The sequence below is a fragment of the Mauremys reevesii genome, linkage group 4, assembly GCF_016161935.1.
Source record: "Mauremys reevesii isolate NIE-2019 linkage group 4, ASM1616193v1, whole genome shotgun sequence".
NCBI lineage: Eukaryota > Metazoa > Chordata > Testudines > Geoemydidae > Mauremys > Mauremys reevesii.
Genome location: NC_052626.1, coordinates 13,284,067 through 13,310,105, shown reverse-complemented (window position 1 = coordinate 13,310,105; position 26,039 = coordinate 13,284,067). Strand labels below are relative to the sequence as shown.

The following is a 26,039-nucleotide window of genomic DNA, read 5'->3' as shown; positions in this document are numbered from 1 at the left end:
CATGCTTTATGGGTTTTCAAAGGTTGTTTCTGTTTATGGAACAAGTAAACAATATAAATCAATTCTCCTTTCTCCCACAATAGAAATGACCCATCCCACTTACCACTATGGCAACCCTTCAAGGCAGAGGAAAGTTAACACCAGGGACAGGGCTGGTGTTTACTGATCCTAGTACTGGGCCTGTGTCATGGGGCTGACCTCTCACCCACTTTATCAGCTGGCTCAGCTTGAGCTGCCTGGCGGGACAACTTTGCGGGCTGGAAGCTGAGCCCTGAGGCGGGGCTGCTGTGTGTGGATGTGATAATTCCGAGGTTACTGTGGAAAGGCCTCAGAGGAGACTAGAGAGTTGCGGGGGGAGGAGGGGGATGTGCAGATACTGGAACGAGGATAAAGTGAGTGACTAGGTCGTGGAGGGAGGAGGAGCCAAGGGGGGAGGTTCAGCGTGAGGGAGGAGAGTCAGTGAGGCGCTCCCGCCAGGGAGAGGGGGTCAGTGGGGAGCAGGCAGAGGGGAGCTCCCGGGGGGAGGAGGGGCAGCTCCTGCGGGTGGGGTGCGTGTGAGCAGATGACACAACCGGGGGTTCGGTCAGAGGCGGTGCCCCAGCTCCCGCCTCTTATCGCTGGGGTGGGCTCCCCCCCACCCCGCTGCGACGTGCGCGGGCAGCGGGCCCGCTCCAAACGCCTGTCCCTGGCTGCCCGCCAGGCCCGCGGCGGCCACTCCCCGGCGGGGGCGGGCTTTGGGCCGCGGCGGGTTTGGGGCGGGGGGCGCTCGCACAGGGTGGGGCCGCCTCTGGCCCAGCATAAATCCCCTGGGCTGAGCGGGCCCCGCCAGTGCGCTGCGCCCCGGCCATGGAGTGGGCCGCGCTGCTCCTGCTCCCGCTGGCGCTCTGCGCGCTGCTCTACCTGCTGGGCCGCTGGCTGCTCGGCCTGGACGGCGACCTCACCCTGCTGTGGGCGGAGTGGCGGGGCAAGAGGCCAGGTAACCCCCCCGGTAGTGCAGTGCCCCGGGCCGCGCCTGCCCCGTCCAACGCTGGGAGCAAGAGCCAGCGGGGCGGCTGCAGCTGCAGGGCTGCGGTAGAGGCAGCATGTGCCTCACTTAGGGTGACCAGATGTCCCGATTTTATAGGGACAAGTCCTGATATTTGGGGCTTTTTCTTATATAGGCTCCTATTACCCCCCCAATCCCGATTTTTCACACTTGCTGTCTAGTCACTCTAGCCTCACTGTGGCTTGTGTGCCTGGGGACATACATGTATTTTAATCCGATTTAGCTAAAGGGGTGGAATATTTAAAGTACCTTAAACCCCTGTGTGGACTCAATATCCAGCATTCACGTGGCTGGATTCAAGTAAACTGAATTGAGGCCACTTTGAGGCTGAAGAATGAGAGTGTTCACACAGGGGTTTAATGCAGTTTAACTAATCCACTTTGGATGCACACCTTGTAGTTAATGTGGATTGTTTTCCTGAGTGCCCCTGTGTAGACACGCTCTAGGGTAGACTCGAGGGAGTGTGTGCGTGTATGGAGGGGAGGGTAAGGCAATGGGAAGAGTGCTGGGAGAGTCGCAGGGGTGTGGTCGTGGTGTAGAAGCCAGGGGAGGAGGAGGGGGGCCTGGTGTAGTAGTGGCAAGGCAAAGCCATGGAGTAAATGGTGTGGGGGATGTGATCCAGACCTGGGTCTGGTTTCAGTGGTAGCCATGTTAGTCTGTATCAGCAAAAAAACCACGAGGCATTCTTGTGGCACCTTAGAGACTAACAAATTTATCTGGGTATAAGCTTTTGTGGGCTAGAACCTGCTTCATGAGATGTATGAAGTAAAAGATACAGGAGCAAGTAAAAATACATGAAAGGATGTGGGTTGCTTTACCAAGTGTTAAGTCAGTCTAACCTGGGTCTGTGCTTGTAGCAGGCTAGCATGTCTAGCTCAACAAGATAAGCTACTGAAGTCCCAAGCTGCAGGGAAAATGGGCTCAGACTAGTTTCGGCACATCAGGTGGCAATCCCAAGGGGGTCTCTGTGGGATAGTCACAGGAAAGTATATGTGGAGGAGGGGAAGGATCTAGGATGGGGTGGGAGTATTTAGGAGTTTCTACCACATCCCTATTTATACTGTCTTTTGAAAGAAACTGTAGGCTGGAAATAACCTGTCTCTGACCGGATAATGCTGATGTTTGTACCCTGCACAGCTGTGGAAAAAACAGGGAAGAGGTCTTTTTGAAAACATTTCTATATTCCTTATTAGTACCATCCAACTGCTAGATTCTTCACAAATGTGCAGGAAATTAAAAAATGTACACTCATACCTTTTGAAAAAAGGCCAGCTATTTAAACATTTTGACATGAGGGCAGAAAAGTTAATCAGCAAGACTTGTCCATCTCTGAGCTCTAATGGAGATAGTTATGGAAACTTCTGTAAGAGGTTTCAACTTAGTTTTTAGTCTGTTTTAAATACATGTTCACTAATACAGTGCTAATTCTTTCTAGATTTCTTCTAGTATGATGTCTAATTTGTTCATGTTACTTTTATAGCATCATAAGCTTGCTAGGTATTCTGCAGAACAAATAAAAGACTGCACTGTTTAGAAAGAATAGATTGAATAAGGGTAACAAATAAAATGAGGGGATGCGGGTGAGATAGGACAAGGATTGTGACAATTTACAAGAAAGTGTTACTGTTCCCACTGTCTCCTCCTGCTCCTGAATTTGCAAGCTTCTTTGGCCTTCTGTAAGTTTTCTTCTCTGTGTGTCAGGCTAGCTTCCCCTCTTCAAAACTGACTGTCTTACTTTGTCAGTTAAATTCAGCCCAAGCACTAAGGTTCCATTCTCATAAAAACTGTTAATTAAAAAGCCAGTAAGGAAATTAAGCACACAAATGAACAAACTGTGTGTTTTCAAGCTCTCTGTATAATGTCCTCCCAAGGGTGTTTCCCTTTCTTCATTGTGTTTCATCACCTCAGCACATCCTGACTTAAGAAGGATTTCACAATCTGTGCCTTTGATTTTAAGTTTGATAGAGTAGATAACAGGTCTCTTACAGTGCCATGTGCATCAATTTAAATGTTGAACAACAGTTATAAATATCTGATGGATCTTTTCAATACAGTTTTCTTGGTTTTACATTGTTTCAGTGCTGTCAGGTTGTTTTATAGCTGTTCATCAGGGCCACTGCAAGGATATTCTGTGCCCTAGGCGAAACTTCCACCTTGCGCCCCCCCCACCCCTGCACATCGGTTCATTGAGGGGCAAATCCCAACGAGACTTTATAGACCTCAGGGGCCAGCCATGCCCGGGGCCAGCTGTGCCCAGGGGCTGCTCCCCAGACCAGGTTCCCCCTCCCCGCCCCCTGTTCCAAAGGTGTTGAGCCAAATAGCTGCAGGTTGTGAAATTTAAACATGCTTTAAATCAGAGCTTCAAATTCTCTCTCCCTGTATAGGTTCTTATGGTGATGGTTGGCTGATAGTATCTGGATGCCTTGCAAAAAAGGACCAAGGCAAGGCAGGGTCCAACAAGCTGACTTTCTTCTGCCTCCCTAAGTGGTTGCTAGATAGCAGGTGTGTTTGTCTGTACATACGCGCACACCTGCCTCTTTTTACCCACTTCTGTCTCTTTAGTGGTTGGTTGCAGATATGGCGGGAGGGGGGGAGAGGGAAGGCTAAAGAGATAGGTCTTGCAAACCTTTTAAAAGACAATGAGGTTTGTGGTCATTCATACCTCTTCCAGAAGAGTGTTCCATAGTCTTGCACCAGTTGATGGGAAAGTGTTCTCTCTGCTTTCAGGAGTTTGACCCTTGAGAGTGATCGATTGTTACACTTCTGAGAAGTGTAACTGTCAGAGGAGTGAGACCTCCTTCAGTGAGAGATGGTCATTTGAGGTCCTTCAAATTACCTACAATGATAATCTCTATTTTGAAATTAACGTGTAGGGAGCCAGTGTACGGAATGAAACATCTCTAAGCCCTTTGTGTCCCTCGTGTTGCTCAAGAGGCAAGCCGATGAGTTTTGGACTTTTTTTTTTCTTTTTAAAGGTTTGTGCACTCATTCCCAAGTATGGGGAGTTTCAATAATCCATTCTAAAAGTCATGTAGATGAGGCTCATGCTGGTCTGGCCGTTAGCTGAAAGTAGATGCTGTAACTTTCTTGCCAGTCACAGAAGGCTTCAGCACAGGCTAAAATTCCCAGGGTTTGAGGAAGGCTTGTACAGCTGCAGCTTCACTGCTTTGGTACTCAAGTTAGCCAGATTAAAGCTAGCTTGGGTATGTCTACTTGGACTGCAGTTACACCCAATGATCGCAATATAGACATTCTCAGCATCTGAGCCAAGTGAGAGAGCGAGCTGGGTGTTGTCTCATGTGGCAACAACAATATGCAGACCATGCTGTCTTCTACCATTGGCTTAATTAGGCAGGAATGGTAGCACTGGCTGTAAATACTGTTTTCCCAACAGTTCCCATTAGAAGACCCTGTTTTCAGCTGCTTATAGCTATCTGTCTGGGCTGAAATTTTCCATGCTGGATGTCTGCCTCAGGCTGAAGTGTTTTGGAAAACTTCAGACAAAATTCTTCAGCCATAACCAAGCTATGGAAAAATGCAGCACTTTACACATGTTGAAGTCTGGTTCCCTTGAAGTAGGGGATAGCTTAGTGGTTTGAGCATTGGCCTGCTAAACCTAGGGTTGTGAGTTCAGTTCTTGAGGGGGACCATTTAGGGAGCTGGGGCAAAAGTCTCTCTGGGGATTGGGCCTGCTTTGAGCAGAGTGTTGGACTAGATGACCTACTGAGGTCCCTTCTAACCCTGATATTTTAAGTACCTCCATACTTTGGAGCAGGGACTGGAAATAGGTGTGCCAAAATGGTGTCTTTTTTGTGGTCCCCATGAAAATTTCCCCAAATTTAGCCAAGTAATTTAAAAAAAAAACCACCACACATTTTGCATATACTCAATAGAGACTTCAGACATTTTAGTGCTAAATTTGAAGACAATTCTATTTTTACTGGGCATGCACCAGCATGGGGCGCAGAGCAGGACTTGCCCTGCAATTGCAGCTCTGGGCTATTGTCAACCAGGAACCTGAATAGAGAGCAGTAGAAAGCAAAACATTCCTTTCTAGAAGGAAATGTTTTTCCCCCTCCGATCATCTTGGCTAGTGAGTCAGAGGTTGTTTTTAAAAAGGGGGGGGGGAGAGGACATTGATAGTTAAGTGCGGGATAACTAATGCAAGGTAGCTATCTTGCTGTAAAAACATAGTGGAGACAGGGGACTTTAATTTTACCATGAAACAAACTATAGATGAGGTCTGTCACAGGGGGATAGGTAGGTATAGTGCTGACCTTGCCAAGCTCCCTTGTAAACACAAGGGCCATTTAGGATTTGAGCAACGACTATAATGTTATCTCAATGGAAAAACAAACCTTTGTTTTCTCTGGCTTTATCTACAATCTCTTTTCAGTGTCTCAACAGTCTTCCAGCAAATCAAGTCCACTTCTAGTTAGAGCCTTCAAATGCTTTTGATTATACCTGGTTTATCAGACTAGAACACCCCTCACATAAACCAGAAAAACTACTAAACACCTATATCATATTAGATAGCCCTCCAGTCCCCAACTCCATAATGGCTTGTGTGGAAGTCCTCACTGTCTCATATGCAATGTCCATTGTTAAACTGGTTTGAGGAGTTTCTAATTATTGTTATAAGGCATATCCACTCTGCTAACTTTTTCAGCCCATCTATAGATCTTCTCAGCCAGAGAGGCAGTAACTGTGAAACCAGTTTTACTGTCATAAATGCAGGGAATTTCTGATCATTGTGAAATACAAGCTATTGACAGATACAAGATCTTTTTCACACATTAGAATAACAGTGGTGTCTTTAGACCACAAATAAGATCAACATTCCATGCTAAAGGCTTTCTGAACTGTTAAACTCTCACATTTTGGACAAACTATTTCCATTCCACTCACATATTGCATGTCAAATTGTCAGCTGTTAATGAAGTAAACACTAGTTGAGTATTTGTCTTGGTGTTGGAAAAACAAAGGGAAAACTTTAGCATATTCCAGACTGATGCAACATAAGAACCTCAGTAGCTCCCAAAAATGTCAGTGAATGAAAGTAGAGTGATATAAAGTTGTACATGCTTATCTTTTAATATACAGTATATGACGCTACAAAGAGGTAGGGCCCTACCAAATTTACAGTCCATTATGGTCAATTTCACAACAACAGGATTTGATAATTGGTAAATTTCCCCATTTTCAGATGTTTAAATCTGAAATTTCATGGTGGTATAACTGGGGCTGGGGGGTCCCAACCCAAAAGGGGATATTGTGGGGGGGGTGTGCAAGCCTGGTGTTTGTGTGGGATTGCCACCCTCACTTGTGTTGTCTTCAGAGCTGGACTCTGACAGCAGCAACTGTGGAGCTTCCTGCAGCCTCAGAAGGTTCGTGGAGGTGGCTCTGATCTCCCCTGTGTTGCTGAGAGCACCTCAGCCTGGGGCTCTTAGCTGCTAGTCCGGGCCTGCTGAGGGGGGCAAGACTTGCTCTTCCTCTGCATAGCTGCTCTTGGGTACCTCTTCCAGCTGCAGAAAGCCCCCAGCTCTGCATGCCCCCCACCTCACTTCTTGCTCCCATTACTCTGCAGCAGGAGGGGAAGGGGTCACTGTACCAGGTGCATTCCCCCCCACCCCGTTTCCAGATGTAATTATTAGCTTGTTTCAGTAAAATAAAGGTCATGTGAACTTAGAATCATAGAGTATAAGGGTTGGAAGGGGCCTGAGAAGGTCATCTAGTCCAACCCTCTGCTCAAAGCAGGACCAATCCTCAACTAAATCATCCCAGCCAGGGCTCTGTCAAGCCTGACCTTAAACTCTAAGGAAGGAGATTCCACCACCTCCCTAGGTAACCCATTCCAGTGCTTCACCACCCTCCTAGTTAGTGAAAAAGATTTTCCTAATATCCAACCTAAACCTCCCCCACTGCAACTTGAGACCATTAGTCCTTGTTCTGTCATCTGGTACCACTGAGAACAGTCTAGATCCATCTTGAGAAAAAAGTCTCTCAAGATAGCATCAGAGAACTACTCCAAAGCACACTATTATCTAGTCTTTTTATAACTAACTTTTACAAAATTCAGAGCTCATACTTGGTCATCACCTCTTCAAACTTCACCAAACTAGTTACCAACAAAACATTCCTAAAAATCTTAGTATCAGAGGGTTAGCCATGTTAGTCTGGATCTGTAAAAAGCAACAAAGAGTCCTGTGGCACCTTAAAGACTAACAGACATATTGGAGCGTAAGCTTTTGTGGGTGAATACCTACTTTGTCAGACGCATGTCGTGGAAATTTCCAGAGGCAAGTATAAATATGCAGGCCAGAATCAGTCTGGAGATAACAAGGTCAGTTCAGTCAGGGAGGATGAGGCCCTCTTCTAGCAGTTGAGGTGTGAAAACCAAAGGAGGAGAAACTGCTTTCGTAGTTGGCTAGCCATTCAGTTTTTGTTTACACCTGAGCTGATGGTGTCTAATTTGCAAATGAAGTGAAGTTCAGCAGTTGACACCATCAGTTCAGGATTAAACAGAGATGCCCTCCTGCCCCCTTGTTGGGGGTGGCTTTATTTTGTTGGCACAAAGAGCGGCTACACTGAGTGCCTTACAGCGGCTCTGCTGTAGCTGCACAGCTCTGCCGCTGTAAGGAGCTCAGTGTAGACAACGCCTTAGTCATAATAAGCTTCTATATCAAAGGCGCCCAAACAGCCACTCACTTTGTTTGTCTCAATTTATTGACTCTCCTCCTTTCTTTCTGATTAGCAGAAGGCTCAAGCCGCAGCCAGCATTTGACCTGGCCTCCAGAAGCCCTGGTTATTCAAATGAACCCTTACCCATGTGGTGGCCTGTTTTATTAATTCCTGATGACTGAATGCACACAATAGGATTGCAATTAGCTTGATCAAATTCTGGGGTAACTTTACCCCCAACTGCAGGGCAACATCTGTGTCATGCTGCCCTATCATGTGTTTTTACTGCAAGAAAACACAATTATTTAGATGTATTTGCTGTTTGTAGGATGTTATCTTCACAAAATTCTGTTACTCACACACTTTACCCAGTTCCTAGGGCTCCAGGTGAAAAGCACCTAACTTTACTCCTCTGTGGGCTTCGGGCAAACACCCTTTCTGTGTGGACTCAGGGCTTAATCTTTTGTGGGTTTACAGGGTCTTTTACCAGTGAAAGAGCCTTACACAGTAATATACTACATAACCTCTATTTATTAACAGTCACCAAAAACATACTGCACATGCTACACATACAGTGCTCACCACTCCCAGTAAGACGGATGAACTTTTCTTGATGGCCAGTCAGTATCAGGTCCATCTGGGGGACTCCACTTTCTGCATGGTGTCATTGGCAGTGTTGAAGTCTGGCAGCTCTGATCTTTGGGACTGTGTCCTGGAGTTGGTTTCCAAAGAATTGCTTTTTGAACCCCAGTTTAGATAGTGAAATTTTGAGTTCTGCTTAGCTGTACCTTAACCAATCATTTTACTGAAATCTAGCTAACCAATCCTAACATAGTATAACAAAATTCTCTAACCAATCCTGTCCCACCACCTTAATTAACTTACACCTAGTATAATTAATTATGTAACAAACAAAGAACCAGACAGATTCTACAGATAAACAATAAGGAAGTGGGGGACCATAATGATTAAAACAATAAAGAAATGAGGATTTCACAACCACAACTAAGTCATGAGTGACTTCTTGACAGACAAGATGCTATCAAACTAAGTTTTCTTTAACCATCTTAAGATCTATTTCTTTTTCTGGTGATAGTGGGTGCCATTAGGTCAGGGTCTCCTTAACAGCCTGATATTATATTATTTTAATGTAATTTAGATGGAATGTGAGGGTGTGACTTCCTGCTTTTCAGCTAATGGCAGCTGCTGCTTGGCTGTTCTTTTAATCTGGCTGCAGACAAAGGCCTTATCCTTACAGATGACCTTTATCAGACACGTGTCTAAAAATACTGCACATCACAATTTTATCAATTTAAGCAAACATTTCTCAAGTTATGTTTTAAAAAAACCAAAACCAAACCTGGACCAAAGATCAGAGGATACTAGTGATAGAGAAACACAAGATAAGCCTACCAACTCAAACATAGATTTCCACCTCCTGTCCCAGCACAAAATGTGTTGAACTTTGTCCATAACATGCCTGTGTGTGCTACACAACACAAATATAATAGATGATCTCCATGTAAGGGAGAAATAAGAAGAGGTCTCAGACTTTCTTAATGTCTGAGTGTAATCTTCCTTTTCATTAAAGCTTACTTAAAAGGATCCCAGATTTCTCAAAATTGGACCATGCTTTAGCGGAAATAACAACAATATTCTGAGGATGCAATCGAAGCCAAGCAGTTAGGGTCACCCAACTTTCAGTGCTATAAATGTGACAAGGAGAGCAAGATCAGTGTATCCTTGGGGTGTTTCTCATCTATTGAAACAAACTAGGAGAGAGTTTTCCCCAAACCTGGGGAAAAGATCATTTGACTGAGTAGAACTTCTTATAATGCATCAGAGTTATCCTCTTTAACTTAAGCAGAATGCAAATGTGGGAAAGGAGTATTGATGACAACTACTGCCTTAGCTAAGGATCTCTCAAAGTAAAATGGAATCACTGAACCTTGTTGTAAGTCTTAATGGGAATATCCCAGTGGATTAGAAACTGGTGGCCTTCTAAGTGGAAGCTATGGTCAATTTTCTCAGCATAGCAGTTTGGTGCCTATGAAGCAATAAGTGCTTTCTAAACTAAATTTTGATCACATTTGAAATCTATAACTGAAACTTATTTAAAATCACCTTCTGGTGTCCACCGTGCTTCTGAAAAGATGAGATTGTGGGGTGTAGGGACTCAAAGAGGAATCACAAAGTCTGTGTCAATTCTGCTTTATTACCAACTAAACTGACACTTTTTAAACATCTCGTGCTCTGCAGTGTTTTTGGGAGGAGGGGTGTGTACTGTACAAAGTGGCAAACATCTGGGATTAATGTAAAAAAGTCTCTAGATTCTGCTACCCATTCTCGTGCTGAATAATAGCTTCTCTCACTTAATAGCATGGATTTCAGTAGTTGCAGGTGAAGGCACTACTCAGTCTGGATACATCTACATAGCCACTGGGAGGTATGATTTCCATCTCAGGTAGATGGACGCATGCTAATTCTGCTTGAGCTAGTGCCTAAAAACAGCAGTTTGTCCACAGTTTCTCAGGCTAGCCGTCTGAGAAAAGTCCTGCCCGATCCCCTCTATGCACTTGTTCAGTCAGTCTCGGATGCAGCAGCACAGGCTACAGCTACAGTGCTATTTTTAGGCACTAGCCCCATCAGAACTAAGGTATATACTTCTACTTGAGCTGGGAATCATGCCTCCTAACTGCTAGGTAGATATACCCTCTGAGTAAGGGTTGCAGAATCTGGCCCAAGTGATGCTGCTGCTTGTAAAACACAGATTGCAATCTGAGGGTAAACACAATATATGTAAGAATGGGGAAGGCCAGCTAATAGCTGTAAAACAGTTAATATAAGGTTCCATGGTATACATTACATCTGGAGTCAGGCTGCAAGTTCTATCATTGGCAGATGAGGGGAGCTTGTCTTAGATTGTAGGCTTTTGTTTGTCACCCACGTATATATCTGGATGCTTGATGGCTCTGGTTCTAGAGAATGAACATGGATTGGGAAATGTACCTGCCCACACTGAGGCGAGCATAGCCCGTTTAAGGTGACTGTTGCCCTTGGTCTAAATATGAAGAACAAGTCCATCTGACTAGCCTACCCTGGGAAGGGTGGACTCTCTCTTAAACTGTGTCAAGTATCAGAGGGGGAGCCGTGTTAGTCTGGATCTGTAAAAGCAGCAAAGAGTCCTGTGGCACCTTCTAGACTAACAGACGTATTGGAGCATGAGCTTTCGTGGGGTGAATACCCACTTTGTTGGATGCATGCATGTGGGTATTCACCCACGAAAGCTCATGCTCCAATACGTCTGTTAGTCTAGAAGGTGCCACAGGACTCTTAAACTGTGGTGGTTCATCTCTAAATTTCTCCCATCTCCTCCTCCTCCTGCTGGTGAAATGAAATAGAGGCCTTGTTTATACAGGAGCTATGAAACTCCAGGAAAAAAATCCAAAATGCACCAGAGAAGAATCTGAATTTCTTAGCTGGCTGACACATACTGCTATGCTGCACAACCTCTCGTGTATGTTGTGTATCTGAGCACACTAGTTAACCATTACCACTATTCTGTTGTAATTCTATTTTATTTTAAAACACACATTTGAAAGTGAACCATTAAAAGTTCTTCTCAACAAAAACACTTACAGGAACAAACCAGTACTATGTCTGGTTTCCAACAGTATTCTATTCCAAGTTCCTCACAGAAGAGCAACACCCAAATTGATCCTAATGTACTTGCTAAGATGCAATACGATTGTGACACTGAGCCAGTGGGGGTTAAGCAGCCAGCAGGCTAAGTGACCCCAAATCAACTTTTAGGACATATTAGAAAAGTATTGAAATGGTAACTAGGGCCATTCCTTGTAGATGGTTATCAACGCCATTTTTAATAGAAGAGAGTTCTGTATTGTTGGAGAATTAGAAGAGGATACTAATTGTATTTGTGTTTACCTAGAGCTATTAGAAGTATAACAATGTGATCTAATTAACTTTTAGATGCTAAACTTCTGTTCTTGTTTGTACTGTTTCATTACTATATTCTATTTCAGAGATCAAAAGGGATATTAACATTTTAGATGAAACTGTTGGTGCAATAATATCATTGTCTTTATTTCTCTTTGAAGTTTGTCTTAAGCTACCTATGAACCTTTCAAAAGTTAATTGCCTTATGCTAATCAATGCAACTAGTTATTGGTGTATGCCTAGGAAAGAGAGATTTACTTCAAAGCAACAATGTATTTTACCTATTCCTCATCCAAGGAATGCCTGCTGTGATCACTTGCTGCCAAGAGGTTTCAGCTGTAAAAACTTTAGAGCCTGATCCTTTATCTCAGATCTGCTTAAACTTTGTCAGGGAAAACTCAGGCCACAAGACTGAGGTCTCCAGTTATGTCCTCGATTTTTATCCTTGCAACTTCTCATGGAATAATTTGAACAAACTCCTGTACATGGACTGACTATGGGACTGTAACGTATTGAACTGATTCTGGAAGGACTCTTACAAATCAGCAACTCACCATCTCTGCTGTGAAACTGACCTAAGAACTTTATTCATGTCTGTGTATATAATTTTTAACCACAGTAATTTTCTTTTTTTAATAAATCTTGGCTTTCTTAATAAGAATTGGCTGTAAGCGTGTATTTTGGGTGAGATCTGAAATATTAATTGACCTGGTGAATAAGGTGTCCAATCTCTTGGGCTTGGTAGAACTTGGTGAATAAAGATGTATATAACCCTCATTATGTAGGCTTGACTGAGTGGGAGCCAAAGGCTGGATTACTTAAAGGGAACAGTATTTTAGCTCCTTAGTGACCAGTAAGGTATTACAGAAGCTGTTTTGTTACTGGCTTGGTGAATCTAATTATTAGAACAAACCACCAGTTTGAGGGATCGTCTGCCCTGTTTGAGCATTCTCAGTGTGTCCCCTCCAGAGACCATGATCACTTTGTATATCCTAACCAGACTACACCATTACCACAGGCCAATTGGGTTTTGGGCCAGAACCACATACTTGTCAAAAGTTAATTGTGATATATTGAGAGTTTAAGGGTTAAAGATTTAATTACGAGTGAGCCGCAATCATATGAAGATCTTGACCGAAAAACCCTTGGAGAGTTGTGCTCACAAAGGGCGCTGTCTTTTAAGAAAATGTTCTCAGATCAAGACCTGAAAAATCTGTTCAAAAGACAGTGACCAGAAAGCAGGGTCTCCATCTTCCACTGTCCCAGATGCAGTGGCTGTAACAGAAGCAGTTAGAAAACTAGCAGTGAAAAACAAACAGCAGTTGAAGCAAAACTGGAAGATCTTCAATTGCAGGAAAAGCAAAAGATAGCTGAAATGGAAAGAGAAGCCGATGGGAGAGCCAAACAAGCCTACTCCAGATGTTTAGCAGAGGCTGAAATCGAAAAAGCTGCTCATCAAAGGAGGATGGAACGACTGGCTGCTGAAGAACAGGCACATCAAAAGCAGGTAGAAGAGCTGGAGTGTGGTAGCTAAGTCCTGGGAGAGCAAAAGAATCTGCCACAACCTGGAAATCCATCTCATCTTAATAGCAAAAATTCGGAGAGCATCTGTCCGATTTACAAAGATAATGAGGATATAGAGGAATTTTGTCTACCTTTGAATGTCTGTGTGAAGTTCATCCTATTCCAGATGTGCAGAGGATGTCTATCCTGGTGACCAGATTGACTGACTGGAAAAATCAGGAAAGTATTCAATGAAATGCCTAATATTCAATGAATTATGTAAAATACAAAGATGCTGTGCTAAAAAAAATTCAAGATTGAAATTTAGAAATCTCTAGAGGTCTGAGAACATGACACACAGATATAATCTTATAGAGCAGGAAGGGGTCCTGAAGGGTCAGAGTTCAGCCCCCTGCCTTCACTAGTAGGACCAAGTACTGATTTTGCCCCAGATCCTCAAGTGACACCTTCAAGGATTGAACTCACAATGCTGGGTGTAGCAGGCCAATGCTCAAACCACTGAGCTATCCCTCCCCCATTAGAACATAGGCACAAAATGCATGGTTATTTGGGGGGGGGGGAAATGGGCCACTTGTCAGAGGGTCTATGGTTATTTCAAATGGTATTGATTTAATAGCACAAGAACAATTGCTGAAAGTAGTGAGTGAGGTGAATGCAGCCATTTGTGACAAAGCCTCCATCTTGTGCAATTTTGTAGCTTTTGAACATGAATATCTGGAAGCAAGATCCCGGGAGGAGCATAAGCCACAAGGGGGGAAAATGTGCAATATGCACCCTAACTTAAAAGGGATGAAGAGTTTAAGGCAGTGATGAGCTGCCAAAATACTAACAACCGGTTCCCTCCTCCTCACCCCAGAAGGGGGGTCATGCCTCCCCCCGGGGACTCCTGCCCCATCCAACCCCCCCATGTTCCTTGACAGCCCCCCCCCCCGGGACCCGTGCCCTATCCACCCCCCCCCTTCCCTGTTCCCTGTCTGCCCCATGCCACCCCATCCAACCCCTGCTCCTTCCTGACTGCCTCCCCAGGACCCTTGCCCCCATTCAATCCCCCTGGTCCCTGCCCTCTGACCGCCCCACCCCTATCCACCCCCCCACAACCCCCTAAACTCCCCTGCCCTAATCCAACAACCCCACCCAGCTCTTACAGCGCTGCCTGGAGCCGCTCCGCCGGGACCAGCACCAGCGCCATGGGGCCCAAGCCGGGCTGGAACCGCAACTGCGGGGGCCAGAACCAGCACCGGCTCCGCGGGGGCCGGGCTGGAGCTGTGGAGCCAAAGCTGGGGAGCTCGGTGGGACCAGGCTGGAGGGAGCCGCGCTCTGGGACTGGGAGCTGCTGAGCCAGCCGCACCTCCCCTCCCCCCCGCACCCCAGGTTGCCTGCCTGCCTGCTGCTTGTTCAGGCTTCCCGCGAACATCTGATTCGCGGGAAGCAGGGGAGGGGGAGGAGAAGGGGGGCGGAGCAGGAGAGGAGGGGGAAGTGAGCTTGGGCCAGAGCTTTTGTTAAATAAAGCCCTTATAGAACTGGTTGTCCTGGAACAACCGGTTCTAAAAGGGCTGCTAAATTTAACAACCGGATCAAGCTCACCACTGGTTTAAGGGTAAACTTAACTCCAACTTTACTAAAACCACAAGGGAGCCCAGAGTTTAAAACCTCTTAACTTAAAGGGAAGCCAGTTATCTATCACCAGTGTGGAATGACAGGTCACAAAGTCAAATTGTCCAGATATTAAAGAACATACAGCCTGTAAATGCAAATTCTGCATTGGATATTAATGCTGTTATTATAGATCCAGATGCTAACCGTGTAAGCAGTAACCCTGCCATCTTGTATGTGAATGCTGCTACTGTAATGTCAGGAGGTAGTCCCAAGATGCGGAATATGGGGTTAATAATAAGGAATTCATGGAGAGCATAAGAATTAATGGGTCAGAGCTATTTAGTGTGGCACGATACAGCATCTGACATTACTGGCTGGCAGAGGTATAATAACACTTCTGGCTCTAGCTGAGTTTTCTAAACTCTCTTTGGCTAAGATTCAGCTGGAGTGGTTTTGTGGTAGGCATTAGGGATCATCTTCCAGCCAGTGTTCTGATTGGCAATGACATTAGAACTAGGTGGCATCCAGTTAATGTCATACTAGGGACTGGGCGATTAGGACACTTCCATCTTGCCTGTTGTTGGGTAAGGATATGACAACTTTGTTTCATCAGGCTGATATCATGACCAGGGCACAAGGAAAGCATGAAGGTGATTGGACTGTGTTACCCGCTACCCATGTAGAAAATTGTGATAAGGAGGGAATTTGTGGTTTATTCTAATAGCTTCCAGTTTGGGGGATCCTCTACCCTATTCTTGGCTGTTTGGGCTGATTGAGCATTCTCAGTATGGCCCCTTCAGTGACCATGGTCACAACTATAATATAGGGGAATATATATTTTTAACCTCCACTGAACAGTGGCAGTGAATCAGCCCTAAATACCGGTAGCTAGGGAATGGGAAATCTGACCAGTAGGCGAGAGGAGATTAGTTTTCAACAGCAAAGGGAAGAGGGGACATAAGTGTGTCTATGCTGAGAGGACACATGCAATATCTTTGGTTCAACAAATATTGTTTAATTATGTAGATTTATTTTTGGGGATGGGTGGAGGACGGGTGGGGGTGTGTACCCTCAAGATGGCTAACAAAATCAGTTTGGGATAAACTACAGGGGAAAAATTATTTATAAAAATAGTATGATCGTATCACTTAAAGTCTGACTGTACTGTAATGTGCAAAAGGGCAAAATTAAGGTTGCATGTGGTATTAACTGTGGAACTTCTTGACCTTCTGAGCACATCTTTGTAACCTTAATAGCTGGTTATAGTCTGAAAAGTGACTTTATAATAATGCTATTGTGAGGTTCCATGTTTCTGTATAAATTGTGCAAATGTGAATCACTGTTGGCATTGATCCATAAACTGTTTACTTGGTCATTTGAACAGAAAATGAACTGCCTGACAAGGTCGTCTGGGTGACCGGAGCCTCAAGTGGAATTGGAGAAGAGTTAGCTTACCAGCTAGCAAAGATAGGGGCTCTAATTGTGCTTTCCGCAAGAAGAGAGAATGAATTGGAAAGGGTGAAACAGAAGTGTCTCGGTAAGTTAAAATAAATAAATAACTTCCATATTATTGATCTGGCTATTGCCATGATAGAGGTGTTGGAAAAAAAACTTAATCCATACAAAAGGAATAAATTCATAATTAAAGGTAGTTATGAATGTACATTATTATAACCTAGATGCTTTTCTTTGAGTTGTGTATTCTTAGAACATGTATTTTAGAAAGCGCCAACTGAAGGATGCAATGTTACAGGAGCAGTAAATGAAAAATGTTTATGTGCTAAAGTTGCAGATGCGTAGGCACCTAGTGGGATTGTCAAAACCACTTATCTGCAGTTTTAAGCAACTTAGCAGTCTTGGCCTTTTTCTCTTGAAAATAAGAGGCTGTTTTCAAAAGGAACCCAAGGGCTCTGTGCTAAGAGGGTGGGGTCATGTGGAAATTCTGGCAGGCTCTTAATGTAAAAGTTGAGCAATATTTGAGCTGTCCAAGATGTGCAGCTATACTTGCCTTTGTGGCATCTGGTGATCTTTAGCACTATCTTATAGCACCTAAATGTCTTGGGGGCTGTAACTAGCTCCTACTCCCTGTTACAGATGGGTATGAGACTGTGCTGCTGTAGTCCCTGTTGTGTAGACATGGCCTCACTAAACAACAGAAACATTCAGGTGTCCAGTCTGCCTTCAACATGTTTGAACAGGGTAATGGCAAGGTTGCACAGGTGTCCTTGAGGAAATAGTTTATCCTGCAGAATATTTTACTGGTGTTGATGAATGAAATGCCAACAGTGGTGGCTTCAGTCTCAACAAAATGGGGTTACTGCATCCAGGTGCACAAGCAGTGACTCTGCATTTGTGGCAAAGGTTATGTCTCTAATGAAAAAAACACTTGTTGGGAGCAGGGACAAGGTCCAACACAGTATTTGCCCAGCATTGTGGAAAGAGGATTCAGTTTAGCCTGCATATATTGGATTGCTATAAATGTAATCATTAACAAATTATACTGCAGCCCTCTACTTTCTCGATAATGTGCAGATGATGGAAGGAGAAAGATGATGAATGTAGTTATGGCCCAGAAACAATCAAAGATGAAAGAGAATTAGTTACCAGGTGGCGTCTAATGAAAAACACTTAAAACACACAACATAGACATTAAGATGTGGGGGAGGGGAATAATTTTGTTGCCTTTGCTGTGTGAAGAAGACTCACAAGCCACTATTTAGGAAGGAAGCTCAGTGCAACGATGAGAAAGGTCAGTTGTTCAAAACAAATAGAAAAGCTGACGCATTCAGCATGAAGACTTGGAATTGATGGCACTTGGCTTTGCTAATGTATTCATCAGCCTGAAAGCATCCTAAAGAGCACTCAGTGTAATAAACAGACACGTGATGCAATAGTGAAGATATCTTATGAGCTGTATTTAAGCCTCCTCAAATCCTTCTTCATAACAAAAATAAATGGACAAACTCAAGCATTCTGCTTTACCATAAAGTACTATTAAAAAAAAAAAAGGCAGCTTGACAGTGAGGGACTGGGGACTGGTCCAGGAGGGAAGGTGGTGTCTATAGGGTCCATCCCCTGCCCCCTCCCGAAGAGTGTGGTTTCACTGATGAAACTGCTCAGAATGGCAGGGCTGGCTTAGACATTTTGGGATCTGTGATTGGTATGGAACAAACTCTAGCTAGCTTTACACTAAATCTTTCTGCTGCTTAATTAGAAGCAGAAAGTTGTCAGCACACATTTTAAGCCATATAATCTGAGCACACTTGATGTGGAAACTGAGACAAACAAACCCACTTTTGAGGATGGAACCACATCTTCATGTATAAGATGGAAGCCAGTTTAAGTTATTGAACATCTATGCCATTTGCGTAGTACTTGGTTTGCCAACTAAAACACTTACAAAAGTGTGTGTGTGTGTTTGTTTACATGCTTCCTTTCTCTCCTATTGAAAGCAAAAGAACCTGTCTTCTGAAAATATACTGTCTGAATGTAAGGCCAGCGTATGTGGTTCATTAGTGATAGGATGCCTTGGAACACTGCATGGCCTTCTGATGCTTTTCTTATTCTTGTGGAAAGTACTTCAGATCATTAATGTTTCCCATGCAGAGGGCATTAAAAATAGCCACTGAAGTCACACCAACCTTCCCCAACTCTCTGGTTCTTGTCAATTAGCCTTACAAGTTTACTGGGATTTGATCTCAAGTGACCTTAATGTTCGGGGGGGGGGAGGGGTTGGTGGGTGTGTGTGTCTCTCTCTCTCTCTCTAAAACTTTATATCTGAGGGCTTGCCCCCCTGTCAAATTGTGTGGCAAGCCCAAGTGTGAATCTGCTGTGCACCAGCTTGCCATGTGAATGAGACCTTACTCCCTATGAAAGTTATGAGCATGCTCTAGTGGTTACGCTTGTGAATTTTCCACTGTGCATTATTTTTCATGACTATACAGCAAGGATCTCAAACTCAAATCACCATGAGGGCCACATGAAGGCTAGTACATTGGCCTGAGGGCCGCATCACTGACACCTTTTCTTATAAAGGTACAAAAGGGCCCTGCCCCCACTCCACCCCTTCCATGAGGCCCTGCCCCACCTCTGCCCCTATTCCAATCTCTTCCCCAAATTCCCGCCCCTGCCCTGCCTCTTCCCCGCATCCTCCCTTGAGCGTGTGGCTCCCTGCTCCTCCCCCACTCCTTCCTGGAAAGTGCTAAGCCTTGCCAAAGCACCTGGAGGTAGGCAGAGGAGCAGGGATGCGGCACGCTGAGTGGGGGGTGACAGGTGAGGGGAGCTTGGTGGCTGCAGTAAATAACTCGGGGGGGAGGGGGCGCGGGGACCTTGACAGGCCGCAGCAAACAACTCCGTGGGCTGTGTTTGAGACCCTCGCTATACAGTAACTCCTCACTTAACATTGTTGTTACTTTCCTGAAAAATGCAACTTTATTCAAAACAATGTTAAGCGAATCCAATTTCCCCATAAGAATTAATGTAAATGGGGGCGGGGGAGTTAGGTTCCAGAGAATTTTTTGCCAGAGAAGACATTATATACATTATACTATATAAGTTTTAAACAGTTTAATATTGCGCACGGTGATGAATGACTGTGCAGCTTGGTTGAGGTGGTGGAGTAAGAGTGGAATATGTCCCAGGGAATGCCTTGCTGCTAAATGATGAACCAGCACTCAGCTGAGCCCTCAAGGGTTAATAGGCTGTTAATGTAGCCTCACGCTCTGGAAGGCAGCATGGACTGAGGCAGGAGGGAGGAAACACAATAGATGCAGGGCAGTGGTGCAAAAAACTGAACATGATGATGAACCTACACTATTCAGCTGGAGCGCACCACTCCCTCCTCCTGACAGCACATGCATGGCTGCACAGGTGATGACTTTCCAAAGTGCTGGGGTGCGTGCATGAGTGAGAGAGATGTGCATTGCCCCTTTAAGTACGCTGACACCACTTCAAGTATGTTTGCCCTTTTAAGCAGATCAGCCAGTTCAGACAGGAAGCAACGGCTTCCAGCCAGCTCCCTCCTTTCTGTCCCTCTCCTCTGCTTTTTGGAGAGGGGGTACAGAGTACTGGGGCAGGTGGAGCAGGGGACATCCTGATATCAGCACCCCTCTTCCCCCCCTTCCCCCCAGCAAGCAGGAAGATCCCAGGAGCAGCTCCAAGGCAGAGGGCAGGTCAGGAGCAGCACGGCAGTGCGGGGAGGGACAGCTGAACTGCTGCTGGGCTACTGCTGAGCCACATACCTTACAGGGAATTTAGGGGAGCTGATGGGGAAGGTGGGGAGGGAGGGTTGTGTTTGCTGCTTCTTCCGCGCTCCCCCCCCCCCCCCAGTTCTAACCCCCACAAGGAGGAGCTGCTCTTTCAGAGAATCCTGCAAACAGCAGTCCGCTGCCAAACAACATTATAAGGGAGCATTGCACAACTTTAAACGAGCTTGTTCCCTAATAGATCAGCAACAAAACCATGTTAACCAGGACAGTGTTAAGTGAGGAGTTACTATATAACATTAATTAAAAAAAAAACAACCTAAAATTGTCTTAAAAAGACAAAACACTAAGTGTCTTTCATTTGTTTAATGCCCAAATAATGTACCTACACATACAGATTTTATTTTAATTCTTTCTGCCTTGAGGAGCTGTTTCTGTAGTCATATAGCAGTAACCATATTCAAGGTTCTTCAGCCTCTGGCCATTGTGGTATTGTGTATGTAGGTTGGCCATTACCACCCCCTGGCCCTCTTAGAGAGGACAATACCCTACATACTCTCAGGAATGCACACGCGGAACAGTTTAACCTACAGGCAAAATATGAAGGTTAATGTACTCTGTGCTTCTGAAGGCCTTTGTTAAAATCTTAATTTAAAAAAGCATATTGCAGTGGCTATAAGGAATGTGTAAATTCCTTGTAGACTGGAGTGTATTGGTATGTTGTTGAAGGTACGCAAACCCATTTCATTTAATAACAGTACCAACACAAAGTACTATCTTATAGCATTCCATTAGCTGATTCTGTGTTTGAGAAAACAAAATCTGTTCCCTTTCCACTTAATGGAATTTTCTTTTTTGGAAGCTGTGTTGGTGGTGAGGCTGTTGGATTTACTTATTTTAAAATATCAGGAATTAAATGTGCCTTATTGGTGTTTTGTCTGGAATGCTCCTTTTAAATACTTTTTTTACTTCAGAGATCTCCAACTTGAGCAGTAAAGATATCCTTGTTTTGCCCCTTGATCTGACTGATAGAAGCTCCCATGAAGCTGCAACTAAAACCGTGCTTCAGCATTTTGGCAGAGTGAGTTGAATTTTGGGCTGAGTCCTTCCCACCCCCAATCCTCCACCTTTATTCTTTGGTTTTGTTTGAATTTCCAGTAATTCTGCAAAGTTGGTTACCCATTTTGTATGTTTGTGTGTGCGCGAATGTTTGTGTGGATATCAAGTCCTTGATCCTACAGTTGTTTGCTTGTGAGCATGCCATTGACGTCAGTAGGGTTCTGCACAGGTGCAACAATGAGCCAATAACTTGAGTAAGGATCTAATTTGATTGTTCCTGATCTGTGGTTGGATAACCTCATTTCTAGACCCCTACTGAAAATGGAATAACCATAGCTCTGTGTGTGTGTGTGTGTGTGTGTGTGTGTGTGTGTGTGTGTGTGTGTGAGAAAGTTAAACACAAGAAAGCAAATTCAGAGAGCTTTGTGTTGCAGCATTAGTAATATCTGTTTGTGTTAGCTACCATGCACAACAGAAATGTACACAACTCAAAAGCTGATGGTTCATATCGGCAGGGTGGGGGAAGATCAAATATTTTCCTATGCATAGATGTTCTGCACCAAATGCCTGGCTCTGCTGTTGTCCCTTTAACTTCAAACATAATCTGAAATCCAGGCAGTGTAATAAAGTGGGAAGTTTTAGATGGTGCCCATAGTCCCCTATGACACCATCAGCTCAGGATTTAAACAAAGACTGAGTGGCTAGCCAACTACAAAAGCAGTTTCTCCTCCCTTGGTGTTCACACCTCAACTATATATGGAGCTATACTTATCTCCTAGAACTGGAAGGGACCCTGAAAGGTCATTGAGTTCAGCCCCCTGCCTTCACTAGCAGGACCAAGTGCTGATTTTGCCCCAGATCGCCCCTTCAAGGATTGAACTCACAACCCTGGGTTTAGCAGGCCAATGCTCAAACCACTGAGCTATCCCTCAACTGCTAGAAGAGGGCCTCATCCTCCCTGATTGAACTAACTTCGTTATCTCTAGCCTGATTCTTGCTTGCATATTTATACCTGCCTCTGGAAATCTGCAGTACTTGCATCCGACAAAGTGGTTATTCACCCACGAAAGCTCATGCTCCAATACATGTTAGATTATGAGGTACCACAGGACTCTTTGCTGCTTTTACAGATCCAGACTAATACAGCTCCCCCTCTGATACATAGTCCCCTTGTCACTTTATGCTTTTATAGTCCTGTTTTTGTAACTATCTCTTGCCCTCATTGCTGCCTCCTCCAGTGGAGCTCTGGGCAGACCTAAGAGTCAGACCACATGGACCATCTTTCAGGACCAGGGCCTTAGATGTTACTTGCTACAAGATTACAAGAGTTTTTTTTGTTTGTGGGTGTGTGTGCTTTTTTTTTTTTTTTAAATCCTGCTATGTGGCTTCCATCTGCAACTGTTCTTCTAATGGATCTTGGCTACTGCTCAGCATAGATGCATTGAGCTATTTTTGTCAGCTTTTTGCTAACCCAGCACCAAAATTAGGCAACCCTCAATTTAGACTTAATTGTTGTGGGTTTCTACCGCTAGAGTGACTAAAACATCTCCAGCAGCAGCTAATAGTGGCCCAGTGCTACAAAAGATAGGAGGTAGAGAAAAGCTGGGCATGACTTGTGCTTCCTCAGAAAAAAAATGTTGGTGGTTAAGACGTGTATTAATTTGTTTTGGTTTTTTCTGAAGATTGACATTTTGGTGAACAATGGTGGACGTTCCCAGCGCTCCCTGTTTGTGGATACGAAGGTGGAAGTCTATGCTGCCATAATGGAACTTAATTACCTGGGGACTGTCTCCTTAACTAAACATGTCCTGAGTCACATGGTCCAAAGGGAGAAAGGGAAGATCGTAACTATGAGCAGTGTAATGGGCATCATGGGAGCCCCCCTTGCCACGGGATATTGTGCCAGCAAGCATGCCCTCCAGGTAAGCGACATTCCAGCTGGCTTGCTAAAGTAGCAGTCTTGTAACACAGTGACCTTCTGTCTCCAGGAAGTGCTATTGTTATAGCAGCTAGTCCTTGCAGAAGCTTTTTATTCTAACCAACATCCATCAAGGAGAGAGACTTGGCTGAAGAAATGTATGCTTACTGTGGGTTCCCTGCCCAAATATTTTAAAGCTCCTCAGAATTAACAGAAGGGGCTGGCTATGGACGACACTCCCCTCCCAAACCTGGGCACAATTGGTGACAAGGAAAAGTGTCTCCTATCCATTCATCCTTTCCTTTTCGGATAGCAAACAACTCACTGGGGGGGACTGCAGGGGCCTCAGGTAGGGCTAACAGATTTACAACTGAAATGAGATCACAATTTTTTGCCTGGCTGACTTTCCAGGCTTGTTAGGCAAAATAGTATTAGTGGTATTTGGATCCAAAACCCATAAGTTAGGCCCCCAAAATCATAGGTGCCGACCAGGGCCGCCGAGAGCTGGTTCAGGCCTCGGTGAAAAATTTTTTCAGGCCCCCCAGCAAGGGCGGATCGGCTAAACAGGGCCGACGAAGCTGGGGAAGCCAGGCCCCGGGCCCCCTTCCGGACCGCTGGGCCCCGGTAATTTGTATGGCTTCCCCCCCACCCTTGTTGGCCCTGGTGCCAACTCTGTGGGTGCTCTGGGGCTCAAGCATTCATGGGGGGGCAGAGCGGGGGGGGAAATGGGTGTTCAGCACCCATGAGCCAGAGTTTGAGTGTGGAATGTGATGAGTTCCATGCTGCTACAAACTTCTGCTCTTGGGATAGGGAGTTTTTTGTAAACCGAGGCAGGGATTAAGATAACAAAAGGCTTGTTATTAAATTAAGAATCCTAAAATGATCCTGAAAGCATTGCCGGGCACTCTTATTAAAAGGTAAGAAACAAAAGGGTGGGAATAAATGGTCTATTTTCAGAATGAAGAGAAGTAAACAGTGGTGTCCCCCAAGGGCTTGGACTGGGACCAGTGCTGTTCAACATACAGTAACTCCTCTTTTAAGGTTGTCCCACTTAATGTTGTTTCAATGTTATGTCCCTGCTCAATTAGGGAATATGCTCGTATAAAGTTGTGCAATGCTTCCATATAACATCGTTTGGCTGCCTGCTTGTAAGATTCTGTGGAAGAGCGGCAACTTTACAAGGGAGCATTGCACAAGTCCCGCTTCTCTGCCTCCTCCCCCTCCCTCCCAGTAAATATAAGTTATGAACAACCTCCATTCCCAAGGTGTTTGTACAGTAGACCCTCAGAATTACACTGTGTTCACTTTGGTATGGGGGTTTCCTTATTTATATTTTGAAATAGAAATAATCCCCTATGAAACTTACAGCCTTACTAGCTGAAATATGTATATCTGAAGGAGAAAGCCATGAGTGGTAATGGGAGCTCCTTGTGAAGAAGGGAATTGAAATTCATGTTCATGGGCTGCAATAACTGAGGGAATTTTGGGCCCAGTCCTTCAAATTTTGAGCACTTTCATGACTTTCAAAGAATCAGTAGCTAATGGCCCCTTGAGAAGTACCTGCTATCTTTCAGCATCCTGCCCTTTATTCTCACCATTTCTTGCAACAAATTGGGGATGTGTATGTTTATCTTCACCAGTGCAGAAGGATCTCAGAGCAATAGACCAAGAAACAAAATGGCTGTAAGGGTTGATGAATTTGTATAACTTTATGGGGTTAGATATGATCTGTCTTCAAGATTATTCTATGAACTGCTGCTACAGTGTGATTTGTTTTCAGCTTAAACTGCAGGGACCGTTACAGTCAGTGACTTTGTAAAATGGCACCTTCTTACTCAACACCTGACTTAAAGGTGCACACAGCGGATATTTGTTTAGTTTACTGAAACAACATTTTGTAAAGCAAAGGGCTGGCATAATAAGCCAGTCAATAAGATATGAAAGAATGAGCCCAAGTCTGTTGAAGAGGCACAAGAGCTGTCAGCTGTTACTGAAAACTCTTACTGCTGAAATCATAGGTGGTGGTTTGAGCTCTCACTTAAAAAGTCAGCTTTTGACTTCTACACTGAGGAGAACTGATCTGGAAGTCATTGAGAGAGAAAAAGCATATAAACGTGAACACCCTTCCCCAGGGTCACTTCAGTAGTCTTGTTTCTGACTGTAAATTCAGTTCTGAATGCTTTTTTTTGTTTAACACAATTCACTCATTGTACATAACCACGTGCACACACAAGGCTTAGCAAAGTGCTCTACATCTAGAGATTTACAAAGTGGTGGTAAGGGTGGGCTATTTATTAAAAAAAAAAAAAAGCCCCAGGACACTGAAAGTTAACCTTATCTTAATCTAACATTTGAAAGTATGGAAAAGGAACAATTAAACCACTCCAACAGCCTTAATGTATTGCTAAACAAGCCTCAAATCACCTTTCTTCTGTTTTTCACATCTAGAGCTTAGTTCTACAAACTGCTATTTATATAGATGTAGTGGTTTGGTTTGTTGGTTAAAAAAACAAAAGGCTTCAGAAATTCAGAATAGGGTAGTGAATATCTTCTTGTAAGAGTCAATGTATTGACTCTTTGACCACCCCACTATCATCCTCATTTTGTCACATCAGACCTTTTAAGAAGTCTGCATTCTTTAAAAACACAAACCTTCAACATGAAGACACCATATTTGTAAAGACTTGTATGTATAATGCTAGTTAGTGTGATGGCAGAGGAGCACCCTTACCTTAGATTTTGAAGTGTCTTTAATTCTGTGATCTGGGTCTAGGAAGTCTGTCTACATGTAATGGTTTTGTATTTGTTGATTCTTAATTGGTGACACAGGCAGTCTTAATGAAGCATGCAGAATGATGGACTTCAGTATGCTCTTCATACAAATTCCTAATTTGATAATTGGTGGCGCATGGTGGCTCAATGGGGGCAATGACAGCCTTCAGGATTCATCCTAATTAGGAATTTGTATTATTGGTGCCACATGGAGTTGCACTGAAGAATGATCTATGATGTTTTAGCTTGGCGCCTAATCAAAAATTTCAAAAATAGGTGTCTT

At 44.3% G+C, this 26,039-nt stretch overlaps 1 protein-coding gene and 1 long non-coding RNA gene across 2 annotated transcripts in view; one reads left to right on the top strand and one right to left on the bottom strand.

The window, feature by feature from the left end:
* Positions 1-765: 765 nt before the first annotated feature.
* DHRS7 (dehydrogenase/reductase 7) overlaps positions 766-26,039 on the top strand; it is a 33,104-nt gene continuing 7,830 nt past the window's right edge. The window contains exons 1-4 of the mRNA XM_039539071.1: positions 766-976; positions 16,188-16,340; positions 20,982-21,088; positions 22,749-22,988. Coding sequence (XP_039395005.1) covers positions 847-976; positions 16,188-16,340; positions 20,982-21,088; positions 22,749-22,988 — 630 coding nt within the window. The 5' untranslated portion in view covers positions 766-846. The remainder of the gene's footprint in view (positions 977-16,187; positions 16,341-20,981; positions 21,089-22,748; positions 22,989-26,039) is intronic.
* Positions 8,258-25,771, bottom strand: LOC120405424. The gene is made up of 3 exons (XR_005598564.1): positions 25,716-25,771; positions 13,339-13,413; positions 8,258-8,438 (listed from the first exon to the last, which is right to left on the bottom strand). It is a non-coding gene; the product is annotated as an uncharacterized LOC120405424 (long non-coding RNA).